This window comes from Neodiprion virginianus, chromosome 3 (genome assembly GCF_021901495.1).
Source record: "Neodiprion virginianus isolate iyNeoVirg1 chromosome 3, iyNeoVirg1.1, whole genome shotgun sequence".
Lineage (NCBI taxonomy): Eukaryota > Metazoa > Arthropoda > Insecta > Hymenoptera > Diprionidae > Neodiprion > Neodiprion virginianus.
In genome coordinates, this window is record NC_060879.1 from 26,548,902 (window position 1) to 26,569,682 (window position 20,781).

The window sequence follows — 20,781 nt, forward strand, 5'->3', positions numbered from 1 at the left end:
ATATTATACCTTGGCGCACATTGCGACGAACGTTACAACCACGGTCACAAGGGCGGTCATTCCTAATGCTAGAAGTACCAACTCGATGTTATAGTGCGCTGACGCGTACGCGACGCTGTATGACTGGCAAAGCGTCTGTAAAAAATTTTTTAAAGTTCGGACGAATTACACGTCGCATGAAAAATTTATTGCGCATTTGGCAAAGTTTTGTTGGTGAAACTTTTATCTGCACTCAATTGAACGCAGATTTCTTCCACATGACGTACCAATAAGCACATCAATATCCAGTTGCAAGGCGATTGTCTCCTCACTCGTTCGACGCAGGTAATTGCGATGTATGTAATTAAGTAGACGACTCTGGTAATAACGAGAGGACAATGATTCGGTTTGTCTATTGTTTATACAGCTTTTTACCAGCGCAAGCATATAAATTTGAAAAAAATTATATACGCACGTTGCAGCGATAGCCAAGCCCCAGTGTCTCAGTACCCATAATTTAACTTGCTCTCTGAAATAAAAATGTAATATTACAATTTGAGAAACGTTACCTTACAAGTACAATAATCCAAGGAAGAGTGAATCGAAACTGTAATACGTCTACGAATTTGTAAGAGAGGCTTGGAAATTAGAAAAATTGATGATAATCCTAGCCGGGAGCCGAATGAATGTACTGCTAAATTTTGAGTTCTCATGTAAAGACCCGCTCGAATACTTACACATACATTACAAGAGCTATAAAAGCAGCCGTGAAGGCCAATTCCACAGTTATGATACAATATACTTTTTTTATGAAGAGTCGTCTTATTTTCGCAGCCCTAAACTGCATCGCGTATTGCTCGTATTCCCTCTCGGCGTCGGACATGTTTCTCAGTTCCTGCTCTGCCAGCCATTGTCTGTACAATTCTCGATTTTCCCTTTCACGTTCCGCGACCATTTCGTCAGTGACCGTAACCGTGAATGGACCCTGTTACGGTGCGATCGGAGAGTGATCATTGTATACATCGGGGAAACACTCAAGGTATTGAAATATATTGCTGCGTATAGCAATCTTTGATCACAGAACTCAAAACTTACACTTCTCACTTTTTGACCTCTATACAGAGGTGGCAGTTGCGGAGGATACTCAACTTGGACGGCCTGCATTTGGTGTCCTCCTGGTTGGTTTTGGAGCGAATATGCGTACGGAGGTGGCGGATAAGGTGGGACGTTTTCGCTGTATGTGATAGTCGTTATTTAGCATTCAATATGTTTATTTAACCTATATAGACATTGCGAATATTCCCTGTACGACTTGGATTAGCTGGTGTATACAATGTAAAGTTTAATAATCACTTCACAGCTCGGGTACGTTCTCCAGGAGGCAGACTTCGATTTCCTGGAGGGTTCATGGTCGAAATTTTCCACACGCTACAAATCTGAGTGATCTATACCGTTTTCAACTACAAAACTACCATGACGCTGAAATAAAACAGTCGAACGGTAGAAAATAATTGAGTAGAGTGTTACAAGGAGGGCAGTGGAATTACCGTGAATTACTTGACGGCGTTTTTCTCATTTTCCGTTCTAGGTGTACACTCAGCTAAATTCTTCTAGTTTAACAGATTTCCTGTTTGCTGCGAAGTGGGGAAATTGTACGTAGACGAAACTGAGTGCTACCTGCGGCTGATAAAACGTCCTGAAACATGGAGTTGAATTCTATACTGACGATATTAATCAATGGTAGGTCTCAAAGCAAGTTTTATACCTGATCCAGCATGTGTGAAATTGAATATACATATATATATATATAGATCCTTACACGATACGACAAATGAAATAGAAAATCAACATTAACTATTTACTCTTATTCTTGATTACAGTGACAGAGGATTGCTCAAGACTTTTGAAGCAAGCAAAAGGACACCGTGGGCGTGGAGAGGCAATTGCAGTGCCCTGCATTGATGGACTGACTTACAGAGCTTTTATAAATTTCTGTACAAAATTTCCCCTGACCGTCCCTCGCCGAGTTGCACCGAGCTTTAAGATGTTCAAAATGCCCTATTCAGCTGGCTGCCTTTAGCTACCTTCAGTCAACGCCGATTACTAACCCAAGCTAATACCCAATGTCACCCATTGTAAGTATCTATCTTATTGACAATCGTTCTTACCTTATGGATGAAACATGGTGGCGGTTTCGATGACCAAATGTTCGATAGATAATTCTGTGATTCCTGAATTGATCAATTTTCACATTTTGATAGTGTCAATATTTGCATTCTGAAGGATACAAAAACACTCTATTCACTGTTGATGCAGTAATTACACTTCTTTTGTCATCGTCGACAAACTATTCTAGAATTCTGAAAAAATTTCACATTCGTTTGTAAGTCCGTTATTTGTATTAAATGGAATACAGAGAGACACTCGATACAATTATGATAGAACTTCAGTCGTTAAATTCGTTGAATAATTTCATTGTATTTTGCGACTCTTCCTCGAGATCAACTCGTAGATGTTTGAAGTTCTTATTTACGGCAATAATTAATTAAGTTATTTTGGGTATTCAAATTTCGATCGCGTGTTCAGACTCCTGAATGATTTTTATGTTTATAAGCGCATACGCTTGCATATGATAGCCCGTGATGAGAGATAGCGACGTCGCAAGTTTCAACGTCAACTCTCTAAGAGTTTGTTCTTTGTTTGATAGTCTCGCTCTTGTGTATTCCAGTATAATTCTGGTGTCTCTAGTATAATCATTCTTCGGTCTCGACGGTCTCAGGGTGAGGATCCCTTTCAAAAATCTTCTAGTCCTGCTGTCCTGTCGAACTTCCGGCCCGACAGTAAAAGATATTGCGAACCTAAACGCGTCTAGACAACCATGCAACGCATCGGTTGCTTATTCTCCAGTGAGGCATTCGAGAATATTTAAGCTAGATGCGTGGTATGGTAATATTCAATTTCTGGGGCAAAATAACCACTAGCATTTTAATTTTTTGCCAAATGGGATGAGTTTTCGTGTTATGAGAAATTAACAAATTGACTGTGAAATGAGCATCGATTGAAAAACTGGGTACCAAGGTTGTGCTGGCCACTCCGGAATCACTATTGTTCCGTGTGCTTTCTCTTGCTTAATTTTTCGCAAGGTTTTCAAAATTAGTGAGAACGGTAGAAAAGGGTTGAAAAATAGGGCGCGCATGTACTGTAAACGGGTCGACGTTAAATGAATCCGGGTCCCTGCTCCACGAAAGGTATTTGTTGCACTCCGCGTTTTCCCTATCAAGTTTATATAGGGTTCTGTAACACTATCTACGTTCTCGTAAAACGCAAAGTCGGCTGACACGAACTTGGTTTCTGGTTCCATTCATCGCGACTCTCCATCAGCTTTAAAGTTCATTTTTGAGCTTACGTACGATGCAACTAACAGTATATGACTGGTCTCGCACCGTTTCCAAATTTCTCTCGCTAAACTATTCAGACGCTTATACCAAATGCGCCCTTTGGATTTTTATCACTGGTATGACCATAAACCCATCATAATTCGCTCCATTTCCTTTGAGAGCTATGAATTTTTGTGATTCGAAGGCGTTTGTAAAGGCCCAACCAAATTCTACAACGAAGCAATAGGAATCGAAAATATCGTTCCTACAAATTTTGCAAAATCACGAATTTTGTATATTTCGACAGGCAGCAAAATTAAAAGGTGAGGAAAACTGCTTTAATGTCAAGCGTGTTTACAGCTTACAGTCTGAATCAGGATTGCTTTTGCAATAATACTGTTTGACGCAGCAACCTTATTCATGTCTTTGATCTACGACGACTACTATATCAGAAAGGGGGGCAGAACGGGTGATTGTACACTTCGTAACATTACGAAAAACAATGATGAAACATACTTTGAAGTAAACTAAACACCAATACTATCCGCGTCTTGCCTATAGCAGGAGTGATATTGATAGCTACTGTACATCCCAGCAAATACAAACTGTAACGGTTTCTGAAAATGTATATAGTTAGTAGTATAACAAAATGCACTTTACTATTGTATATCAGACAATATTATTCTTCGCGTGGGTAATAAGAACTAACCGTTATGTTTGCGTTGTGCTGCTGTGTCGCAACTATGCCTTTTTACTGATATGCATTATTGAGTGACACTCTGACATCGAGACAATAAGAATCCAGCATATTTCAGCATGCTTAATATGCAAAGTTAGATAGCTAGGAAGAAAAAAAGACAATGTATTTGGTATTCATCGACAAGGACAACAATTCGGTTCTTTAGCTAAACAATAGAAGAATGTCAATTTCTTCTAGTTCGAGAACCGTAACATGTAGAATTTCATTAGCGTTTGCATTTTGACGAAACACCACTATTGTTCTTTTGGTAATTATTCTGCGATGTGACCTCTGGATTACCAGTTTTCGTTCACTCACTGTTGAAAATTAGGTTGAGAGAGGTTTCATTGCAATATTAAGATAAAAAATATCGGAGTGCATGAAACATGAACAAAACATTCTACTCTGCCGTGAAGACTGACAAAAGCATCCTCTTGGGAACCTAAAACGTCGAATTTGGTCAACTTTTTCCATTTTCAAATAATTTTGTCCTTGGATTAATTAGTAAAGTTGAGTACATCTTGTTTAAAATAATGGGACATTTTCTTTCCAAGCGTAGTTTGAATTTGCCAAACAAGTATACAAGAATTTTTAAATACGATGAATATGAAATTGATCGTCACGTACCGAGCTTACAAGGTACGAAATAACAGCTTATATTTAGGTTTCAAAAATTTTTTAATTCTTGAAATACGATTTAAGTATCGATGGTGCAGGACCATAATCAACAGCAAGGTGAGCACACGCTGAAAACTTCATGATTCTCATTTATAGCCCAATCGAAGTACCGTGTCTGTGATAGGATATTGTAGGCGGATAGTTTGATGCTATGTGTGATTGCATTAACTTGCCTCAAGAGACATGATCTACGACAAGATAAAGATACCATTCCATTTTTCAGATGATCGTTGACATGAATGTATTTTTTGTCTAATTTCCCGTCCTAAATTACAAAATCTATTTATATTTATTACGTGCATTGCACAATGGAAACTTCTTTCATTTCGTCTTGAGATAATGCACGTTAAAAGAACCCAAGAGCCGCAGGGAAATATTTATTAAAAACTGTGCAGTGGATTTAAGTTGATTTTAAATATATTTAAAATAAGTTGATAGTAAAATGTGTTGTTAATCCTTCTATTAGACGGAAACGCAGGAATTCGCAAGCAACGCGCTTTCAGTACAGCCAGTTGTAAATACAATCATCATCACAATGAATTAATGCGTGGCACGTAATGAAAGCTGGTGGGGCGCACTGTTATAAAAACGTAGCCAACTCCGAAAGGGTAACCATTATTCTCAAGTTTCTAAGACTCTTAATAAAAGCACTTTACATCGTACAGGACCACTAACATGTCAAGTAATAATTTGAACGGTGTTTGGAATGAAGAATTGGCATTCCCGAAACCGGGTGAAGATGTGGTGATTTCTGGAATTGCCGGAAGATTCCCAGAGTCGAATAACTTGACGAGTCTCGGAGAAAATCTTCTCAACAAGGTAGACGTCATCACCGACGATGATCGCCGCTGGAAACTGGGTAGATTAAAATAATTCAAATGAAAGTATTTAATCGCAAAGTGAATAAATTTCGTATGCCTGTTTAGTACGGAGTTTCATAATTTTACTGATGTGTAACTCTTGAGGTTTCCATTCAATAACCTGAACTCAACTAATCAAATTTGCGATCATCCTCAGAAAATCCGGATATTCCCCAACGAACTGGGAAAGTTAACAACATTGAAAAATTCGATGCGGAATTTTTTGAAATGCACTTCAAAGAAGCTCACACTATGGATCCTGCAGCAAGAATGATACTAGAACATACTTACGAAGCTATTATTGACGCTGGTGTGAATCCTCGCCAACTTCGCGGAACTAACACCGGAGTCTTCGTCGGCGCCTGCTACAGCGAAACGGAAAAAATATGGTTGTATACAGAATTTCAGGTGAGAGTTAGATTCACTAGTCGATCACCACCTTAATAAGAATACCGCTATCGTCGACTCATACTCGACACGTATTGTCGTCACTCATAGTAAATTTGTGCGATAAATTTCACAGTTTCATATCGTTCGTACATGCAATTTTCTACGAGTCATTTTGTTATTTTTCATTGCAATCGCTCTTAAAACGTCTAAATCGTATAAAAAACTTAAAGCTGACATGAACTTATATAATAGGATGTCAATTTTATGACCAAATCGTCAATTATGGGAATATTGGAACAACAATAATAACTATTAGCGGCTACAACCTTATCAGCATCAGGACTGCAAGGTCGAATTTATAAGCGTATTCGACCTTCTGCTATTAGTTGATAAATTTATACTCGAGACCATGAAAAGTGAAAATAATAATTCTTCCTAGACAGGACTTTATGCAATTAGTCAACATAGGCTTTTATGGTTGAGTTGGTAGCGGGGCGTCGTATCTATCAGTACATACGATCTTCTTAATTAAACTGTTTCTTGGATTTCAACGGTTCCGACCATATTGTCATGTCTTAAGCCTAGATACGATTAAAAAAATATGATCTTTTGCATTTATTAACAACAAAAGAACGTATGATAGCGCTTACAGCCTGATGCCATTAGAAACGTATCATTTTATTGTCTATCAAGTCCCCAAGCAATTTCAGTGATGTCTAAACCAGGTGCTCATTATGAAGAGTGAGATTTTCTTCGTCAAATTTTACTTCAAACCCAATGAGTTGCAACGCTTATTTAGAAGATCTCTGTTTTTGTCCAGACCAACGGATTAGGCATACCAGGCTGCTGTCGTGCCATGATGGCCAATCGAATCTCCAATTGGCTGGGTTGTACAGGACCCAGTTACACCATGGACACTGCGTGCAGTTCAAGTTTGTTTGCCATGGATCACGCGTACAGAGCGATTCGAGCTGGCGAATGTGAAGACGCCATTGTTGTGGGATGTAATTTATGCCTTCAGCCACATCTATCTCAGCAGTTCTTTCTTCTTGGTATGTTATTTTCTTCTTGGATTTGAGTCTTACTTTTACGTGTCTGTGGATCTAGTCATTAACGAAAAATGTATAAAAAAAAACGTCGTTATTGGAGTTCGTGTAATGAACAATTCTTGAGAAACATGAGATAAGGACAAAGACGTTCTTGTACATCAGGCTACACGTCAAGAATCTGCGATACTTGTGTCGTCTTGATAATCAATAAAGAATTTCTCTAGTTCAATCATTTTTCCATCAGGCGTACTTTCGGCCGATGGACGCTGCAAATCATTCGACGCTAAGGGGGACGGCTACTGTCGCAGTGAGGCGCTATGTGCAATCTATATGCAAAAATCAAAGAATGCTAAACGCTCGTATGCTCATGTTGTTCATACAAAAACAAATTGCGATGGCTTCAAACAAGAAGGAATCACTTTTCCATCAAGTACAATGCAACGTGTTCTGCTCGAACAATTCTACGACGAGTGCAAAGTTTCACCGTCCGAATTAGCTTTCTTAGAGGCGCACGGTACTGGAACCAAAGTAGGTGATCCTGCCGAAGTTAACGCAGTGGAGGAAGTATTCTGCCCTGGACGAACCACTCCGCTTCAAATTGGGTCAGTCAAGTCGAATTTGGGTCATACCGAACCAGCAAGTGGCCTTTGTTCCGTCGCCAAGGTAAAAGGGTAACTCATGACATTTCAAAACTCATAAATTTCTAAAATTTACAATGTATTTCGAGGAGTTTTATGAAAACCAATGCGACGCTATATCAACCAGACGAGATGGTAATTGGGGGATTACTGAGATACGATGTAGTTGAACCAAATCCATGTATACGATGTTATTCTGCTCGGCCGTCCGTATTTTTTATTTCGATGACTTCTGTTTGATTGAAAAACAAGATAGAAAATCGAAATTTTTTCTTGATAATTCTTTACGTGATTGTCAATTTCGTTCCACGAGGTCATAGTTGAGAAATGACGACGTATTGTTTTACTTGAAACTATAATTATATAGTGTATATAGTGTTTATTCCATAAAAGGTGATACTTGCGATGGAGAGTGGAATCATCTTGCCAAATATAAATTATAACCAGCCCCGCGAAGAAATCGAAGCATTGATGACTGGCCGCATTCAAGTAATAACCGAACCGACGCCATGGAAGGGCGGTTACGTTGGTATAAACTCTTTTGGCTTTGGTGGTGGAAACGCACACGTTTTGCTGAAATCAAATCCGAAAGAGAAGGTCAATAATGGTGCACCTAATGACGACATGCCGAGACTCGTTGCCGTATCTGGACGGACGGAAGAAGCGGTGACAACTTTATTGAATGACGTAGGTTATACAGTTGAACTGATTTCCAGTACCGAAAATATTTCTAATGCGTCTGATGAATGGCGCACCATTATCTATCATCTATCTATATGACACTATCATCATTTGCAAGTGAATTACAATTTCGATAAATACCCATTTACCTTTACAAAACTACACGGAAGAAACTTTACAATTACTTTGACGAAAGCACATGTTTTTTTCAGCTTACCTGTGTATATTATTGAAATTTCCAGCAAGACCGATTCCGACTACCGTTTCAAGCACTCATATTCGCCAGTAATACACATCATTTTGTACTTGCAGCATTACTTTGTTCACAGTCGCTGTCTTTTCAGTAAACCATCGCACTTTGAACTCAAAATTGTATGTTTCGATAATCGTAGATATTAAATGCAGTCGAGGTCTGTATAGTAACTGTAATTATGCCTTCCCGTGACTACAGCTTGAAAGCAGGCCCGCGGATGTCGAATACATCAGCCTCTTTCACGAAATACATGCTGAAGAGATTGCTGGTCATAAATATCGTGGATATACCATATTGCCAGCCCGAGGCGTGGCGGAGAACAACATACGAGACGTACGATATTATTCTGGTAAGAAGCGACCGATATGGTTCGTTTTCTCTGGAATGGGATATCAGTGGCCTGGGATCGGTGAGTACCACTGTCATAAACGATTCATTTGCAAATTATAAACTCAGCCCATCAAACGAAATGCTCATGATTCAAGGGCACCAGTTTTTCATCAATAACTTTAGTGCCAGAAGAACGAAATGCATAGCAACGGACGCCAATCAATTTATACTTGCATTCAACAGGTAGAAGCCTGTTGCAAATTCCAGTGTTTGCTGAGGCCGTTCGGAAGTGCGAAACCGCTCTGAAGCCACACGGTATAGATATCGTTCAAGTTTTGACTGATAAAAATCCGAAGACGTTCGACGATATTATCAAGTTTCGTGTTGGCACAACAGCAATCCAGGTACAGTACTTGCTTCGTATTGATAATGACGAGGTGTACAGGTCGTGACACTTGTAGGACACTTCGTCATAATTTTTCTACTTTCATTTCAATACTATATAATGGCTTGCTCTATTCATGATGACATACTTTCATGCATTCACAGATTGGTTTAGTGGATTTACTGTCATCGATAGGAATTATACCGGATAAGGTCACTGACTATTTAGCAGGAGCGTTAGGCTGTGCCTACGCTGATGGATGCTTGACCGCGGAACAGACGGTCTTAGCAGCATACTACCACGGTCTAGTATTAACAGAATCTGGAGCAGTTTGTGGGAATGTGGCAGTTGTGGAGCTGAACACCATCGAACTAACGAGTTTGTGTCCGCATGACATACGTATAGATTGCTCGAATGGTCCTCAATGCTCAGTAATCAGCGGACCTGCAGATTCTATGACTAAATTTGTTGCGAAGTTACAGGTAACTGTTAGAAAATGAGGATCTTTCATAATTTTATTGAAACAAATTTCCTACTTGCATTCTTACTGGCAAAGTCATATAATCAGTTGAATAATGATTGTTAATTTATTATTGAAGTATGATCGATTTCTTACAGGCTAATAATATTCCTGTCAGAGCCGAAGCTCGCGGTAGCGTCGTCTACAAAAGTGGTGAAGTACAGACAGTGACACAAAAACTATTGGCTCATTTGCACAAGGTTATTCCTAATCCAAAACCCTGCAGCCAAAAATGGCTGAACTCAGTATCTCATGAAAACTGGAATAATAACTCGGCTCGTTCATGTTCAGCTGAATACTGTTCGAGAAATCTGATCGCTTCAGTCTCGTTCGAAAAAATATCTCATCTTCTGCCAAACGATGCAGTAATTATTGAACTGGCACCACATAATTTGCTTCCGTTCGCTTTGCGAGGATCGTCAAAAGACGAAGTGACCAATATTGGTCTAACAAGATACTTGAATTGTGACAATGTTGACGTCTTACTTGACGCTGTTGGAAAAATGTACGAAATTGGATTATGTCCCAAATTAAGTAAATTATATCCCGATGTTCAATATCCAGTTAGTCGAGGAACTCCTATGATTTCTCCACTGTTGCGATGGGAACACTCAGAAGACTGGTTTGTCGCTCGTTTGCGAAAGCAAGATAAACTAGATAAAGGAGAAATTATTATAAACTTCGGCCTTCTCGACGAAGAGTTTGAATGGATGTCAGGGCACATCATTGATGGAAGAAATTTGGTTCCTGCGACCGGTTACTTGGCGTTAGTCTGGCAAACTGTGGAAATGATGCAAGGGGATCGAATCCTGAAAGTTTCGGTGGTATTTGAAAATGTGAAATTTCACCGAGCTACCACGATTCCTAAGACAGGTAGCGTTGCACTGCAGCTGATGATTCACAAAGGTAAGATCACATGTCACGCAACGGTAATCGTTGTACGGAGAAATTAATTTAATTGACAAATATTTGAGCATGTAGTAACTAATATTTATTCCTACTCAGGGTCGGGCAGGTTTGAAGTTACTGAAGGTGATGTCAGCATCGTTACGGGTGTCATCCGTGTCGCTTCAAACCCAGCTCTGGAACGTGTCAAAACTGATGTACTACACATCGAAGAAGAGGAACTTGCCTTAACGAGCAGAGATATTTACAAAGAGTTCCGTCTTAGGGGCTACCAATATACAGGCTTGTGCCGGGGTCTCACAGCAGCGTCCTTAAAAGGAACCAGAGGCCGCATATCTTGGCAAAAAAATTGGGCAGCCTTTATGGATAACATGCTACAACTACAAATCCTTGGAATCGACACTCGAGGACTATTTGTTCCTACGGCTATACGGAAGCTGGTGATCGATACAAAGATGCACATACATTATCTTAATTTGATGCCTGGCGACAAAAAAGGTTCAAATTGTTTTTATCTGTTACACCCTCGAATTCTTAAACGTGCGTTAAACGTCTGACGGGCGTAACATATAAGGGCCTGTTATAATATAATGTTATTCTCGTGGTTGCCTGTCCAATTTATGCTGCTTATAAGTTTCCTAAGATGAAAAACAATAAAAACAGAAGATTATAACGGACCGTTATATATTAAGTTCTTTAAACGTTTGAAGGACGTTCATGAATTCGGGGGTAGGTGTATCATATAATACATGTGCGTGCTTCACACAATGATGGTAATGTTTTTTCGTGTTACAATTTCTCAATGACTAATCATGCATCTATTATCTACACTTGAATAGTACCAGGTGAAAAAAATACGGGGGACCATTTCTCAATTTCAAGATAAGCTCCTGAATCTCGATGAATTTCGAGGTGAATCGTCCATAGAGCAGTACGAGAAATCACTCCTTTGAAACGGGGCTTAATTTCAATGGAAATTTAAGAACATATTCCACAAGTTTACCCCTGAGAATGGTCTCGGTGAAAAAATCACTTGTCTAGAAATTGATTGCCTTTTTGCAATAAATTTTCGCTAAATCACTATATAATTGCAGTTTCATCACTATTTTCTAGAATTTGCTGTACAAGTTTACAAAGATTTGGATATCATCGTATCTGGTGGAATAGAAATTCGAGGACTCAGAGCCAATGCGATAGCGCGAAAAAAACCGGCTGCAGATCCCGTTCTGGAAAAATATGAATTTATAGCTCATCACGATCAAGCCCACGCTGAATTGAAAGTGATAACTTGCATCGCTGTACAGATAGCTCTAGAAAACCATGTTGGTATCAGAGTAAAAACAGTTGAACTGATAGACGACGAAGATGATGCATGTGTTGAAAATTTGACGTCTCCTTTGATTCAAGAAGTGTTGAGCAATTTGCCGTTACTCCAAGCTGATTTGAATATCTTTGCACCCCTGACCAAGTTTCCGGAAAATGCTTTACCACCCAGTATCAAAATATCCCAGCCAAAAAACTTGTCCGGTGAACTCGATGCTGTCCTTATCGTCACTCGTGGCCTCTTCTCAAGCAAGAATGGAGAAATATTGAAACACGTGGAAAAAGCTATGAACGGCGGTAGTTTTATGCTGGCCAGAGAACCGCTAGATAATGATCTTGAAATAATACGGAAATCAATGGACAAAAAATTTAACATCGTCCTCGAAAAACGTACACCCAACGAGTTTATAATTCTGCTGCGTAAGAAGGAACAGCTGCCTGGGCTGACGACTGTTATAAAAATTGACAATCATAAATTCACCTGGCTTGACAATTTACAGATTGCCTTGAAGGCGGAAAATGAAAAGGCTGGTCGTACCACTAATCGAGTACTTCTTCTTAGCGAGGAAGATTTACAAAGTGGACTCATGGGATTCGTAAATTGTTTGCGCAGAGAACCTGTTGGTAAAGTGATCCAAGGTTTGTTGATTCAAGATTCCAAAGCTCCAAAGTTCTCGCTGCAAAATCCATTATACGCCAAACAGTTGAAATTGGGTTTGGCGTTGAATGTTCTACGTCCCGGAAGAGTGTGGGGGTCCTATCGGTTTTTACCACTGAAACCGTTGGCTCCCGAACCAGTCTACCATACTAGACTGAGTCAGGGTATACGTGGTGATTTAAGTTCTGTTCAATGGTTCGAAGGTGTAATTCAGCCCAACGACCAGAACAAGGACATCATCCAAGTGCATTATTCCTCGATAAACTTCCGAGATATTATGCTACTCACTGGAAAACTAGCACCGGAGGTTATCACTAAAAACAGACTGGTACAAGGTCACGTGTATGGGATCGAATTCTCCGGAAGAGATGTAAATGGTCGCGCCGTTATGGGGATGATTGAGGCCGGAGCGTTTACGAATCTATGTTTTGGTGAGAAATATCTTACTTGGCCGATACCGGATTGTTGGACTCTAGAAGATGCAGCTACGGTTCCAGTTGTTTATGGAACAGCATACTTGGCGCTCATGTGGATCGGTAAGATGAAAAAAGAAGACAAAGTTTTGATTCATGCTGGAAGCGGAGGCGTAGGGCAGGCAGCTATAACTTTAGCACTTTACGAAGGCTGTGAAGTTTTTACAACGGTCGGCACACCACAGAAACGAGAATTCATTAAAAAACAATTTCCACAAATCGATGACGATCATATCGGAAATTCTCGCGATACGAGTTTCGAGCAACTGATTCTTCGGAAAACGCAAGGACTAGGAGTGGACATCGTACTAAATTCTTTGGCAGAGGAAAAGTTACAGGCATCGGTTCGGTGTTTAGCAACTGGTGGACGATTTCTAGAGATTGGGAAATTCGATCTCGCCGCTGACAATCCTCTGGGCATGGAAGCCTTTTTGAAGGGCATCAGTTTTCATGCGATCATGTTGGATAATTTATTTATTGGCTTTCCGGAAGTGAAAAAATTACTATGGAAAATGCTGACCGAAGGCCTACAGAGTGGTGCTGTCAAACCACTCGTTCGGACTGTATTTCCAATGGACAAGGCTGAAGCGGCTTTCAGATACATGGCAGGCGGGAAACACATTGGAAAGGTTTGATACATTTGATATATCATATCACATCAATGATTAAATCAACGTAAAGATGATCAATAACCCATAGCTTTTGAAAAACAACGTGACATTATGACGATATACATATCGCGTAGTATTTCCTGTAGGGGTGCGGAAAAAACGTTATTCAACTTGTAACTACCACGAGTGCTAATTTTGTCCCTGCGTTGCATGGAAAATTCCATAGAAGCATAAGTTCGTATCACTGGAAAATTAAAGTTTTATGACTTGATAACTTATTTACGTATGACAATATTTTCATCGAACTTTTTATACACTTTCATTCAAAGTGAGCGCGATAACTTTTTTATAATCAGTACGAAGAAATCAATTGCTCCAGCTTGATTTTTATAACAAAACGTTTCACCTTCGGATAGCTTTATTCTTCATTCAAACTGAATCCAACCCTCCTTGTTATATCATAGAAAATTCAAAGTACCGTATTGGAAACTTTTGATTCTTCTTTGACAATTATATTAAAAGGATTTACTTCTCCTTCAATCGAATCAGCATTGCGGTGAATCTCTGAAGTGTTTGGTGCAGCAGGGATAAATAAGTCCGTAGGTCCGCATAAAATTATCAGCTATCGAAAAATTGGGGCGGCAATGAAGTTCCGTATTTGAAAACTTCCGAAAGCGCGTAATGCGAATTATTTGATGGCGAAACTCAAAGTAAGGAAATTAAACTTTTGAGAAACAACAAAGTTTCGAGTGGTCGGAAGCAAGACGGATCTAAGTTCCGATATGCATAATTCCGTACATTGAAGTTACGACAGAGCAAAGTTCCGAAAAATAGAGTTTCGATAGAGTCAACTGCTGAAAATTGAAATATATCCACACAGCGTAGTTTCCTCAACGAGTGGGTGTACAGAATCAGAAAAATCGAAAAATGAAATGACTAGGATTCCGAACGCAAGAATATCGAAAATCTGAAACAACGAAAGATGAAAATGCTGAAATTTCAGCAAGTGATAAATTCAGAGAACTGAAAATCTTCGACCTTTCGGAATTTTGATGTTTCGGATTTTTAAATATTTTCACTTCCACACCTGCTGTCTCTTTTGCCTCGTGTATTTGTAATATTCGTTTTCGGCTCACGCTCGCCTACGACTCGTACTGCAAATTTACGGAAAAATTACTGCAACCTTAGCACAAAACAAAAATCAATTTGTCGGTTGCTGTTACATTCCGGAGCTTAATTATTCAACCCACACTTTCAGGTCCTGATCAAAATTCGTGACCAAGATGCAGCGTGTCAGTCTCTTCTGCCTTCCGCATTACCCCGTTATCACTGTTCAGAGGATGGCAGTTATCTCATTCTTGGTGGCCTGGGTGGCTTTGGTCTTGAGCTGGCCGATTGGCTCGTATTTCGCGGAGCGAAAAAATTAGCCCTCACGTCCCGTAAAGGAGTCAGTTCTGGATATCAACGTATGAGAATCAGTACTTGGCAAAGTTACGGAGTGAAGGTCATCATAACAGTGGGGAAAGATGCCTCGACGAGAGAGGGATGCGAGGCTATACTCCAAGAAGCAGCGTCACTTGGACCGATTCACGCAATTTTTAACTTGGCTGTTGTACTCAAGGATGCCCTTTACGAAAACCAAACTGAGGAATCATTCGAAGAGTCTTTCAGAGTGAAGGCTTGGGCCACGAAGCAGATGGATCAATTATCGAGAACGCTGTGCCCGCAACTCAGGCAATTCGTGGTATTTTCATCGGTATCTTGTGGCAGAGGTAATGCGGGTCAAACAAACTACGGAATGGCTAATTCCGTCATGGAAAGAATATGCGAAAATCGAGTAGCAGAAAAGTTGCCCGGCTTAGCCATACAATGGGGAGCCGTCGGCGATGTCGGACTTGTTGCTGAAATGCAGGAAGATAACAAGGAAATTATTGTCGGCGGTACCCTGCAACAAAGAATATTGTCTTGTCTGCAAGAACTCGATGGTTTTTTGAATCAAGATTCTCCAGTAGTGTCGAGTATGGTAGTTGCTGAGAAAAAGTCTGGTGGCGCCAAAGGGAACATTCTCGACACAGTCGTCGATATAATGGGTATGACATTTACTTATGCTATTTTTGATAGGTTGCTTACGATTGCTGAAAATTTTCTCATTGAATTCCAAGTATGCGAAGAAATTTGTGACTCATAGTTTTTCATAGGACTCAAAGACCTTAAAACGGTTAGTCTGCAAACACCGTTGTCAGAGCTTGGAATGGATTCAATGATGGCAGTTGAAATCAAACAGACGTTGGAACGTGAATTTGAAGTGTTTCTAACAGCAGCGGACATTCGTGGTCTCAATTTTGCAAAGTTGCAGGAAATGGCAATGAAACAGGCGACAGAAAGCGAAACAAGGAAAGAGCTGAAGCCTGATACTGATGAAAACTTGGCGGGCATGAAACTGCTTCTAAGAGTTCTGGGCACTAATCATCACCAGGACAAAAACGTTTGTGTCCCTCTATCGACTGGCGCAAACAATGAAAGAGAAGAAATATTCATAGTACCCGGAATCGAAGGAACATACTCTGTATTGCAGCCTTTGACCGGTAAATTGAAATCACCAACAACGTGTTTGCAGCTCGGAATAGCTTCTTCAAATATCAGATCAATTGAGAAGTTGGCTGACTATCTCATCCCAGTAAGCGGTTTTCGTAATACGGGATACTGATTTTCAGTGTAGTGTATTCGAAGAAGTTCCACCGTCTATCAATCATCTTTCAAAATTTGCAGCATGTCGAAGCCAGATATAAAGGATGTCGCAACTTTGTGATCGCTGGGTATTCCTTTGGATCTTTGGTCGCCATTGAGATTGTAAGACACTTGGAGTCTAAAGGTTTCAGCGGTCGACTAGTGTTGATCGATGGTTCACCTGATTACATGAAGGCTCTGTGCAGCGAACACATCATCGTTGACGACGACGCGCAGATGCAATCTCTGTTATTACTGGAATTCATGGATGCGGTTGACCCATCGAAGAGGGCAGAGGTAACGACTTGACCCATAAATATTGCACAGGCATTCATCATTTTCAACTGCACAGTTGTCGTTCCATGTTGTATGACAATTGTAATAATGACGAATACCTTATACTGTGATTTCGAGAGTTCCGTCTCTGTTGTGTTCTATCATTAAAAATAATTTCGTAAAATTATGTATTTCGAGACAATTGTATTTTTCTGTTTGAAGCTGGCCGTAGAGTTAAAAAAGTGTTCCACCTGGGAGGAGAAGTTGACAGTTTTTACCAACAATGTACCTGCGGATAGAAATTTGAATTTCACTATAGAAGACCAACAAGCCATGTGTTCATCATTTTACAATCGAGTCAAAGCTGTCCTGAGTTATAACTTTTCCGCACCGTCACGCCTCAACACACCAATAACCTTAATCAAACCAACGATTCAAGCCGTACGCACAATATCAGAAGACTACGGTCTGGGATTGGTGAGAGTCCATTTAATAATCGCACTGTCGCACGAGTGTAAATCTTGACAACTGTAATAATATGTGGGTTACCACACACGATCTCTAATATGTTTGAACACGCTATTGGAATTATAGCATAAGAATGTTTATAAACATTATTGATATCGTATTCACAGATCACTTGCAAGAAAGTAGAAATATGCTACGCGGAAGGTAACCATGTTACGATGTTGGACGATGACATGTGTGCAGCAGCTATCGATGGAGATTCCCTCGAAGATGTCGAAATATGCGAGCCAAATGGAGCATTGTCCCAGAACTGAGAACTCTGCACACGCCTATATATTCTCCTACAGCAGCGGGAGGAACGGTGCTACACGGATCAGTTCTGCAAGTTCATTTCTACAATTGGCAGTTTTACACGTTATGTTAGTTTCACCCGATTCACTGAAGGTCGATTGATTTTACAGAAATCAGTTCTACAGGGAAAATATTCTTCGGAATATGTTCTGCAGGCTCGTTTCTACAGAAATATTTTTCTAAAAAAAATTTCCCTACAGCAAGGAATTCAAAATTCACTTTAGAAATAATCCGTAGAATTGTTCTACAGAATAGTTTTCTAGTTTCATACATCCAACATAATACACATTTGACACAACACACATTCAATTCATACATAAATTCAACGCTAATAATTTGAATTAAATTAGATTAAATCCAATTGTACGAAATTGACGATTAAATAAAAATATTCTGTAGGAAAACATTTCTGTAGAGACGAGTCTGCAGAATATATTCTGTAGAATATTTGCTCTGTAGAAATGATTTCTGTAGAATCGATCGTCCTCCTTCGGAACGAATCTGGAGAATCGAACTTGTAGGACCGTGACTTGTAAAAGCGAACTTGTACGACCGCCGCTGTAGGAATGTACTCAAAATTATTCACCTGTAGGATTGATCCGCGTGATGCCGATACCCTCTTGTTTCGACAAACAGTGCACTTACATACCTGTATATGTATAGTGAAAATGATGCTATTTTCCATTGTGAAAGCTCCCTTACTTTCATGGGCTGTAACTCCCCTGTAACTCCCCCTCCCGTCTCCTTACCGCTATAGCGTGCATCTGCTTCGCTACTTATTTTCATTAATAACTAATCATCTATGGGTCAGATGCGAATATGGCAGAGGACTTTTCGTCTCAGAATTTTATTTCCTATCAAAAGCAAAAAGTCGGGCCATTTCTTTATAGAGACCCTGTATATATAATATAAATAATAAAAATATAAAAAAGATATAAATTTCAACGTACACACTTGTGCGTGAAATGTTTTTTGTTGTAGCGATTTCATCTCAGTTAGCAGACTTGTCGAAATGCCAACTGTTCGTGACAAATTAAAACCGTCGTACTATTAACAAATGAAAAATTTTTACTCAGAGCAGGTAGAAAATCGACAAGACGATGACGGTGACGGTGACGGTCTGATCGTACAGCATGTGATAATGAATGTTGATAAGTGAAAAGTCGAAGCTAGGCAAACCATGTGTCGACGCATGCCTTCAAAAACTTTAAGTTGAAGACAAAGCCGTAACTAAAATTGGAAATTGTCTAGAACTTGGCACAGTGAAGGTAACAGGATGAAAAGAATTCCGTAATTATTACAATTCCTAAGTTTACAGACGACTTTTACATTGTTGACTATAAGTTGATAACCTAACGGCCATTTGTAGACGTACGGTTGACATTTCGTAAGCTGTTGGGTTCAAATACGCCTTATTCATGAGTCTCCAATTAATTGGCTTCATTTCCTGCTGGCATTAATTCAGACGTGCGTCAATCGAGTGCCACTTAGGCAGCCGTGACAGATGATTACTTGTATTCAAGTAGAGAGACCTGACTCAATTGACACTGCCATTTCCTGTGGCTTTAATATGTACAACGCAAGTATTGCATCCATCGTACGTTGTTGGATGGCTTTCGATTTCGGACGCTATATAATAAACAATAGCTAACTTAATAGAGACACAACGGATAATTTAGCAAAAATAATCGAATTAAGCATTTAAGCTCTCTTAATGATTTCTTTCACCACAATGGAGAAAATCGTAATCATAAAACATCTTTGTTCATTCAGTAATCGGTCTTAGTCAGAAGCCTCTCTCCACTGAAAAAGGAATCGAGCAAAATAAGCACGCTCTTTCAAGAATGGATACTAAATATAACAATCGAGTATTGAATTTTTGATTTACTGCTTTGTTGATGTTATTAGGAGAGCTATGCTAGCTCATAGTGTCACTATTCTCGCTGATAATGATCATTCATATACTACATTTTCTATTAAGTAACGATAATTTAATGCCAGTGCAACTTAATGTTCCAACAATCAGTAAACGTATAGTAATATTGAAAGTTGTGGCCATACTTCGTGTTACTCGTACCACATTTTTTGTAATTCCAACAGTACGTGAATCGTTATATTACTGATGCTCGTTTTACGAGAATCCTCCGGTACCGGTACCGGTACCGGTAGCGAATGAAATTTTTGTCAGTGCACCAACAGTACCGTTGGAAAGTTTCAAGGATCTCCTGTAATTGAATAACGCCATCTCAGTGGATAACTGATGTAACCTCAACGTTATCACAACAAATTTCCTGAGTTACAAAAATGTAACCTGTAATACGTAACGCGTTATGTGACCAACTTTTTTGGTAAGTCACACGGATGCGAAGGTTATTGTACGACATCTTTTATGTTGGAGCTTCGCGTAATTTTGCTAACGAAAAAATTTTGGTCCAAAGATTACGTTCCAGTAATGTTATCGTTTCGTTGCACAGTATTTTGCACACGCTATAAATCGATGGATATTCAACATAATTCTCGACACGTCATTCTTTCTGTGAGCACAGTACATAGAAATATCGGTAAATTATTGCAACAATAACATTTTTCAAGTGGAAAATAGGAACTCACGATTATATTCGCGTTACATCGCTGTAACACAACTGTGTTTATCAGCATGCGTGAGTCTATGACATCGAGACAATATTAAGGATATAGCAGGGATCAGCGTATTTGATGTGTAGACTCCGCGGACTGATTCCCACTTTAGATCGGGCTCGAGCCGAACGAAAAAAAAAACAGGAAAGAAAATAACACGTTGGTTATTCATCGAAAATTATGCTGTGCAGCTAGACACCAGAAAAATATCAACCCGCCGTTTCAGCCGACGAACAATAACACGTACAATTTCACTGACGTTTGCATTCTGGCGAAAGTCCACTGTTGTTCGTTTCGTCATTTCTGCAATGTGCCCTCTGAATTAATGGCTTTCGGTCACCGATCCGTGGCTAATACGAATTTTATATTCAGTCGGTGCCATGTAAACAACATTCATTTAATTGAATGGCACTGCTTGAATTTCACCTAACTCGACAATAATTGATATTGTGCTTACTTATACGACTGATCG

General features: G+C 39.6%; 1 protein-coding gene across 1 annotated transcript; it reads left to right on the plus strand.

Annotated features, from left to right (window-relative positions):
- The first annotated feature begins 5,261 nt into the window (after positions 1-5,261).
- LOC124299964 (fatty acid synthase-like) lies at positions 5,262-19,720 on the plus strand. The gene is made up of 16 exons (XM_046753455.1): positions 5,262-5,632; positions 5,791-6,041; positions 6,844-7,075; positions 7,317-7,735; positions 8,104-8,397; positions 8,843-9,053; positions 9,218-9,378; positions 9,524-9,841; positions 9,978-10,785; positions 10,885-11,283; positions 11,899-13,868; positions 15,109-15,940; positions 16,049-16,527; positions 16,620-16,874; positions 17,076-17,330; positions 17,489-19,720. The coding sequence occupies exons 1-16, from the start codon at positions 5,449-5,451 to the stop codon at positions 17,633-17,635; spliced, it is 7,215 nt and encodes a 2,404-aa protein (XP_046609411.1). The 5' UTR covers positions 5,262-5,448; the 3' UTR covers positions 17,636-19,720.
- The last annotated feature ends 1,061 nt before the right edge of the window (positions 19,721-20,781 follow it).